General features: G+C 47.6%; 1 protein-coding gene across 1 annotated transcript; it reads right to left on the bottom strand.

Annotated features, from left to right (window-relative positions):
- Window positions 1–4,536: 4,536 nt before the first annotated feature.
- On the bottom strand, window positions 4,537–7,661 carry LOC120652225 (probable polyamine transporter At3g13620). The gene is made up of 2 exons (XM_039929989.1): window positions 6,534–7,661; window positions 4,537–5,404 (listed from the first exon to the last, which is right to left on the bottom strand). Exons 1-2 carry the CDS (start codon window positions 7,417–7,419, stop codon window positions 4,815–4,817), a joined length of 1,476 nt encoding a protein of 491 aa, XP_039785923.1. The 5' UTR covers window positions 7,420–7,661; the 3' UTR covers window positions 4,537–4,814.
- Between the last annotated feature and the right edge of the window lie 1,310 nt (window positions 7,662–8,971).

Here is an 8,971-nt window from a genome sequence, read left to right as displayed (position 1 = left end):
ATTAACGCTGTAAAACTCTTTGATCACCCTGGCTGGTGCGGCCCGATGAATGCAAATGTCAGGTGGGAGGATTCTCTCCGGCTCCGTTGAACCGTAGAGAAGTAAACGTGACAGACTTGTCACTCCAATTCGTGTGGCGTACCATAGTATTCTGTTATGCCACGAGAGTGGTCACACGGTTATAAAGACTCGCTACACGGAGTCTTCTTACACTAGTGCTGTGTGATGTCTGTCTAGCATGCTCCTCGGATTATATACTGAAAATAAAGAAACACGGTACTCTCCCTGTCTGGCTAGATCCTACCTCCAACTCGCGAGGTCACGATCGGCGGAGTGCGTCCATTTCTCTCTCCACCTCACCATGGAATCATACTATTATTAGGTACCGTCTGCATCTATCTGTCACGATCTTCCTCTCAAATCAATAGTGCACAAATTAAATTAATTATGTGCCAATATATATCAGACACACTAATTAAATTAATCATACACCTTCTAATTTTGTCACAAAAAGGTATTTTGTCGAGTTTGCAGTTAGCTGTTCCTCTACTACTACTATACTGTACTAAGCTATACCTCCGGTCAGTTTTATTGCATGCATGCAAGCTATAGTTGCTCTCTGAAACGTTACTTGAATATGACTACTGGAGAGTATTTTTTTATTCTGCCACAAGACATATCGCACATATCGTTTTTTATCATAAAGAGAAGAAAGAGCTAGCCAAGGCGACAGACAAGACGACCCAAGATTGTACCACTCGGCTGATGAATTAATAAATGAACACAGCAAAGAGAAATCCATAAGAAAGACACCAACGAATTGAACTTTAGCAACTTGCCAACTTTATTAGACAGCTACAACCTAGCAACCGTAGAGAGCGACGAGGCGATAAGGATCAATCGCATCATCTTTATATCATAATATTCCTGATATACTCGCTAGTAAGGGGGCATTGTTCTTGCATTCTTTGCAGATATCAGGTTTGGTCTCGGCTGGAGATTTTTTTTTTTGTTTGTTTGTTTAGCCTTCACGTAGGCCACACACACATGAGTTGATATTCTTAATTTTTGGGTAAGTTTTTTTGTGACGGTTTGTAAACCTTTACTGGACGAAGTGAAGTCCCCCAATTATATATCCCCCCCCCCCCCCAATTATCTTCCAAAATTCACCCGTTCGTGTTCTTTAATCGGTACTAATTAAATAACGAAGTAATTCTGTCGATTTTAACAAAAAATCAACTGAAAACCAAACCTGAAACGGGTGTTCATCTGATCACCTCCGGCACTGCAACCACAAGCAAGTACTAGCTACACCATTGTCGTAACTTCCATTGGTGCAGCCTGCACCAAACTGTGTTCCCAAGCTAGCTTGAGCGGGCCCGGGCCGTGTGCTCGCGAGACAGGAGTCAGGATCCCAGGCGTCATCCAACCACAATCCTCCGGCAGCGCTGCGCCACCACGCTGCCGGAGAGCGGAGATGCTTGTTCCTACGGAAGAGCGGCCACAATCGCCTCGCCTGTCGCCTCGTGAGAGGTCGACATGGATCTAACGGCTGCGTGCACTGTGGCTCAGGCGCTCAGCTGATGTAGGGACGTCACAACTTAACACATGGCGAGGTTGACGATGCAGCAACTAGAGTCGCCGACTGTGGCGGTCGCGGCGGTTCACACGATAGCAAGCCCGGCCACTCCGCAAACACCCGAGCAGTCCACCATAATTGCTTGGGTACAGACACAGATGATGGGCCAAGCAACCAACCTTCTGATGAGAAGGCCGCCTACAAACCAAAACAAATAAAACCCACGAACATATGTGGAAGAAGAGAAAACGGACCAAGCACTTACTTGCCGAAAAACTTGTTTATCTTCCAGAAGAAAAAAAATATTAGACACCTTCCAATTGTTGAGATGGGTGCAACGGCTAAGATTTTGCGGGCGGATAGGTTCGCGGACGTGCAGGCTGCCAGGCTAGCAGCCGTGATGATGAATCTGCGGGTGACCGTAAACTCAGCAACTCACGGTCGACGACCGACCCACGTGATGGACCCCACTCGCTCTCTCTCCGCTGAGCTCTCTCTCCTCCCCCGGCTCTCTTCTCTCTCTTCCTTTTTCTCCTGGATCTCGGCTCCGGCCGTGGGAGCTCCGCTCCCCATGGCGACCGCGCCTCTCCCATCCCCTTCCCCCTTCCCCTTCCTTCCCGTCTCCGCGCGCGCGCACCCACAACCCTGCTCTGCTTTCATTCCAATCCTCCCGCACCACCTACTCTCGCCTAGCTCCCATCCACATGCTCAAGCAAGCGATCTAGGCCGCCGCCACTTTGGGTCCCGGAGCCGCCCGAGATGTACCATGCGATGCGGCTGCGCTGCCTCCTCATGCACCCGCCGCTGTGGAGCAGTTCTAGCTCTCTCGGCATCTCCGCCAGCGGCATCAGCGGGGGTTGCTTCGTGAGGAGGTTCAGCGCGGTCGGGGCGCCGCGGCCGCACGGCCCGTCCCGGCGGCTGTGCAGGTTCTATAGCTCCAAGGGCGGCGTCGGCAGCGCGGAGGCGCATGGGGCCTCCGCGGCCTCGTCGGCGGCGGGGAGCAGCGGCAGGTGCATCGAGCAGTAGCACGCGCGGCTCGGGGAGGGACCAGCAGGAGTGGCCGAGCGGCGAGAGGTTCCTCACCGACTGCAAGCGGCGGGAGTCGCCGTTCCTCACCAGGCGGGAGCGCGGATCCGCGGCGGAGCGGCGCCCCCGAGCAGATCCGCGGCGCTGGTGGCGGGGAGGAGGCGCCGCCGCCGCCGCCGTCGGGTTGTTTTTTTTTTCTTTTTATTTTTATTTTTTATAATCTGAATAAAAAAATTTCTACCTCATTTTTTTTTGATGTAATTTTTTTCAATTGATTTTTGCACAATTTTTTTCTCGTTAATTTTTTCCTATCTCTTCAGAATTTTTTCCAGCTCTCTCAATTTTTTTTCTTGAAATTTTTTTATCTATCTAAAATTTTTCTTGAAATTTTTTTCTCTCTCTGAAATTCCCCTTGAAATTTTTTCTATCTCTCCGAAAATATTTTCTGAATTTTTTTCTAAACTTTTTTTTATCACAAAACGACAAAAACTTACTAAAAAAGAAAAAAAAACGGTCAGGAGATCAACCGTAGGAGCCCCTCCCTACGGTCAACCGTAAATTAGCGAGACCCGCTAGCAGCTTGGTAAATGGATGACAGGTGTTAGTTGCTCATTGGGTTAGGTCGATCGGAATCTAGTTTGAGTTCCAAATATAATTTTCTCTCATTCCATTAATCCTTTTTGAATTATGTTTTTTATAATAAGATCCAATATGGATATATTTTAAATTTTTTATTTGTTTAAAAAAATGGACATTTACAATGTACTATTTCAACATTTTAAAATACTACATTCTGGATATTTTGTTTCAACAATTTTTATATGTAATGTTGAATAAATTAATATGACATGTTGAACTAGTTTTAAATAAATATCAAATTCATTATTTTAAGATGTCGAATATACTAATGCAACATTGGTTACAGTTTCCTTTGAAAAAAAAGAGAAAGGCATGTTGCTGTGGGCTGCGTGCTACTGCTTTTACAGCTGGTGTGCTTTTAGATTTTAGTGGGCTCAAACCGATCTACCGTTGTGCTACAAATATGGCCGCCTGCTACTATCAATGGGCCGTGTGATTCCACCTGTTCCTATCACACGGAAGGTAGATAGGAGGGCCCCCTTGCTCGTTCTTAGCTGCCCACAGGAAACTGGGTTCCGAGCCGAGCCTCCGAGTCTAAAGAGGACATGGAGCCCAAATCACCCCTAATGGCTAAAACTGGGCCCAAACCGAAAGTCTGACTGGTTTCAGACTGGGTCAATCCGGTGTCACGCCTGAGCTTTTTGAGTGGCCCAGGAAGCTAAGGTTGTTGAGCACTGTTCTCGCCCCATTGTTTGTTCAGTTGTTCTGGACTTAGAATTCCATTTCCATGCGACCATGTCGATGTCTTGCATAAAAGTAAAATGCACATCGAAACCTTAAACTTTGACCACTCGGGGTGTCATCAAACTTTCAAAATATACATTCAAGTCCATCAACTTACTAATTGTATCATGCGAGGTTCAAATTATAGTTGTTTAAGGTAAACCAAAAGTTGTATATTTTTTTCAAATATTAAATTATATATAAACATATAAAAAAATCATAAGAAATTTACTTGTACAAATATATTCAAATACAAAAGATCCGTATACAAAATTGTATGAAAAATAAAACTCATATGACAAATTTGTAAAAATCAGAACATAAAAAGTATAAATTTTGGAGGAAACATCGGCAAAAAATTTAGGGCATAAAGTTTTGAAATAAAATTTTGGAGAAAATTCTAAAAATATAAGAGTCTAGTGCAATAAAATTAAAAAAATAAAATTTGGGTCCACATGTAAAAATACTTATGCTTAACAATCTAAAAATGGTGATTACAACTTTGCGCGATCCAATTAGCAAGTTTGATGATTTCAATATGTATTTTAAAAGTGTGGGGATCTAGACGATACTACAAGTCAAGTTTGATAAATGACCGTGCATTTCACTCCTTACATAATTTGGAGAATATACAGGCTTGGATCGATGGGAACCCAGGTTTCAGCCTTGCACGGAAACAGGGGCTGAACTATAGTACAACATGCTGCGCAATGCATGTGGTTGCGAGTTGCGACACATTTTTTATCGTACAACTTACAACAAATCTACAGCAGAACAACTCGCAACACACCATGAGAGAAGAACTGCTGGATCTGAACCCATGAACGCCGGGGGAGTGACAGTTTATTCACACCCGGTCTCCGGCAGGCGCGTCCCCTCGGCGATCTTTCTCGGCGGCAACGGCAACCATGGCGGTGTTGAACCTGAGCCACTCCCTGGACCTGCACAGCTTCATCGCGCCGTGCAGGCAGACGCCCAGCGCCGTGAGCGCGCCGGCAAGCGCGAGCACCCTCCACCCGGCCACCGCGCACACGTACGCCAGGAACGCCGACGGCACGGCGCACATGGCCGCCAGCGCGGGAAGCGGGAGCGGCACGCGGTAGGGCCGCTTCAGCTCGGGCCGCCTGGCGCGGAGCCACAGGAAGGCGGCGAACTCGAGCAGCGTGCCCAGGCCGTAGAGGAAGTTGGCGGTGGCCACGACGTCGTCGAACGCCAGGAAGGAGACGCCGAGGGTGACGGCGGAGGAGGCGGCGACGGCGACCCACGGGGTGCGGAAGCGGGTGGCGCGGCGGGCGAAGGCGGCCGGGAGGAGGCCCAGGTCCGCCATGCCCAGCAGCTGGTACGCGCCGCTGCTCAGCTGGGCCTCGAACATGCCGATCGACGACAACACCGCGCCGGCCTCGATCCAGTACTTGAGCCATGACCCACCGATGATGCCTGAAACAACACAGACATCAGGCAGTTTTCCTCGTGTACTACACTTCTCTACTTTACCAGGACAAAATTACATCATGGCTGAAACAACAAAACTAGTTTTTTAACGTGAAAACTCCTCAAATCAGGGGCAAATCCTTGAATAATCCTAGTTTGGCAAAATTTAATCCATTATATGTATGTTTGTGCGATTATATAACACAGATACACCAAGATTCCATCAAGGTATAATGGATGGCCGAAAAGCAAATTAAAGGCAGTAAGGTTGCGGGCCTGAAATATTTACAACCTTAAGAACGGAACCCTCTTACTCCTTTGCAAGATTTCCTCTCTCATAACCTTCTTCTCTCTTGGAGGTATGACCTATATTCGTGGTCTGGTTGAACTGCAGCACTTCTTGGCTATGAAGATCTGCTCCCAAGGTAAAGCCCAAATCATGGGACACCTCTATTGCATGTGGGTCCGCTTTTTTCAAGTTGAATATTCTCCAAACCGTCCACGTCTTGAGGATGATTTCACAACACAGGTCAGTCACTCGAAATGTACTATTTCAGTACCACCTCTGACGCAATATAAAGCAAACATGACCTTCCAGCTAGATTATGCTATTGTGTCTGAGTTTGTCGACCCAGGGACCCATTTTCCTTGCTTTGTCCTTGTCCTTATTATGTATTTGTCATTATGCTTTTGTGACCCAACAAGAGAGTACACACTAAGGATCTATTTGGAGGAGCTAAAATTGAGTGCTAAACTTTATTATATATTAGCACTCACATATGCTAAAATTTTTAAATCTTAATTAAAGTTTAACCCGTTCCATTAGCACTCCTGTTTGATGAGCTAGTGCTAAAGTTTAGCACCTAGATCCAAACGGGTCCTAAATTTGCCTATAGTTTGCTCATGAAGTGATTACTAGGATTGTCTTTAACCTTGCATTTGCATTGTTTGAACCGTCACTTTTTATCGGAAGAAGATGGAGATCGCTAGAACCAAGGAACTGTGTCGGTCCATAATCATAAGACCATCAGCAACAACATACTGATAGACACAAGGATTAGGTTTTTGTCTCTAACGACCATATACAAGGCAGTTTGGAGATTCTTGATTGCACGTAAAGGCAATTTGTACGTACCGGCAGCATCGGCTAGGTAGCCGTTCTCCCACGTCTCCGGCGGCGCGTCCGTGGCGCCGGTCGCCGCCATGAGCGGCAGCAGGTAGCTGGCGGCGATCAGCACCACGGCCAGCGCCAGCGCCAGCGGGAACGTCCGCTCCGGCCGCTCCATCTCGCCGGCCATCGTGCTGGCGCTGTCCCAGTAGTTGAGGTTCCAGAACAGCGTGTTGAAGAAGAGCCGCCAGTCCTTCCTCCTCCCCGTCACCTGCACCGCCCACCGCCGCGGCCGCATCTTGGGCACCGCGATCCCCGTCATGAGCACGAACGGCGCCAGGGACACGAACCCGAGCGCCACCGCGCCCCACCCGACGATGCTCAGGCCGGTGTAGTTCACGAACGACAGGAGCACCGTCATGCCGACCACCGTGCCCGTGCGCGCCCTGCCCGGACCGGCCACGGCGGGGATGACCTGGCCGAGGTAGTCGGCGACGAGCGCCGGGTAGGCGGCGATGTTGATGACGCAGCTGAGGTACTTCCACGTGCCGAGCAGCGAGCCGGCCAGCGGGCCGAAGGCGCGGTCGGCCCACCGGACGAAGCCGCCGTCCCCCGGGAGCGCGGCGGAGAGCTCGGCGGTGACGAGCGACTCCGGGACGCCCCACAAGAAGGGGAAGACGAGGAAGCCGAGGAGCGTGAAGAGTGGCCCCGCCGCGCGGACCGCACGCTCGGAGCCGTACGGACCGCCGGCCACCTCGAAGTAGATGAGGAAGACGAGCGGGAGGACGGTGAGCTTGCTCCGGTGGTGGCGGCCGGCATCACCACCGGCTTGCTCCCGTTGCTGCTGCTGCTGCTGTTCTTGTTGCTGTTGGCGCTGCGATGGCTGCTTCGTTAGTTGGATCTCTTGGTTCATGGTGAGAGCCTAGACTCTTGAGAGCGTGGAGCAAGAATGCGGTCCGTTCAGTGGCCATACGCCCTTACTGCTACTGCATATATAACTCAACGTAAAACTGTGCTGATGCTTCTCCTTCTTCTTCTTAAATGATTTGGCAGCGCTCTTGCCGACTTGTTAAAAAAAAAAAGTCAAGGTAAAGTCCTGAAGGTGTTACCGATTACCTTTGAATATTACTGTACATCTGTCGCAGATAATAACAAGAACTACGTCTCTGTTAACTTTTGATGAATATATAAGATGTGAGCTAGTGACTGTGAGTGTTGTGTTTTTCTCTACCATACAACTGCGAAGAGGCACAAAAATATATACCACGGCTGAAAGTTACTGGACCACAGTTTTTTCAAAATAGTATTTTTAAATAAAAACTCCAACGCACTGCACACACAGAGAGACCGAGAGAGGCGTCCATTAACCTTGTCTAAAGAACGAACCTTTTACTGTACTCACACTGTCAAACCCGCAAGCATTTAAAATAAGCACTATATATACCTATTCAAAGCGGTATATTCAACTATATACAGATATATATACACTACTAAAACTAATTTTTTAGGGACAGTTGAAAACAAATTTACAGGGACGGGTGCGATACCCGCTCCTGCTTTCCACAGCTACAAATAGTTATTTGTAGCTATTTGCAAGAACAGAGAACGAGGTGTCACACCCTAAAATTTTTGGATTTCAGGATGTGAATATAAGAAAAACTAAATAAACAATTTTCTCGTAATTCTAAAATTTTCCCAACATTTATTCTCTTTACAAGAAATTTAGTATCAAAAAATAATAATTAGTTCTCTTCTAAAATTAAATAGGGTTGTTCTTTTTGCCTTGCATTCATACTGCATTGCATTGTTCATTTGTTTGAGTTTCAATTTGAATTTGAATTTTTTTGAATTTAAATTTGAATTGAATTTGCTTGATCTTTATTTTCAAAACCTAATTCTTTTTTTTCCTCTCTCCCCTTTCTCTCTTAAGCCCAGCCCAAATCTCTCACCCTCTCCTTTTTTTTTCTCCCTGCACGGCCCAACCCACGCGGCCTGCTCTCCTTCTCCCGGCCCAGTTCGCACCCCACTCCTCTCTGCCACCGATAGGTGGGCCCCACCTGTCGGGCTCTCCCCCTTCCTCGTGCCAGGCTCAGACTCGAGCCCGAGTTCAGCCGTGACACGCCTCCCCCCGCGCCCGACCCGCATGCCAAGGCCGCCCCCTCGCCCCTATATAACGCGCTGCCCTATCCCCAAACCCTACCTAAGCTGCAGCTGTTGGAAATATGCCCTAAAGGCAATCATATTTCCTTGTATTCATGGTTAATAAAGTGTTCCTTGAATATTCATGGATAACAACTGGCATTGATTAATGCTTATGTGAAGTATTTGTGAAACTCTTTACTTGTATGAATATTCTATAGTGTTCCTAGTCGGAGTTCATGTGAGGACACACATGAATATTAAACTAGCACATGTATTAGTTGATTGACTACGTTTCACAAGTCATGGACATGGTGATGTCAAAC

The sequence above is a fragment of the Panicum virgatum genome, chromosome 9K (assembly GCF_016808335.1).
Source record: "Panicum virgatum strain AP13 chromosome 9K, P.virgatum_v5, whole genome shotgun sequence".
Taxonomy (NCBI): domain Eukaryota; kingdom Viridiplantae; phylum Streptophyta; class Magnoliopsida; order Poales; family Poaceae; genus Panicum; species Panicum virgatum.
The sequence above is the reverse complement of the archived record's forward strand: the minus strand, read 5'-3'. Positions and strand labels throughout refer to the sequence as shown.

Excerpts from the sequence above, each read along its gene's own strand:
- LOC120652225 (XM_039929989.1), bottom strand. The coding sequence starts at position 7,419 with ATGAACCAAGAGATCCAACTAACGAAGCAGCCATCGCAGCGCCAACAG. Across the intron at positions 5,405-6,533 it reads CTACCTAGCCGATGCTGCCG|GCATCATCGGTGGGTCATGG; the intron begins GTACGTACAAAT and ends GTGTTGTTTCAG.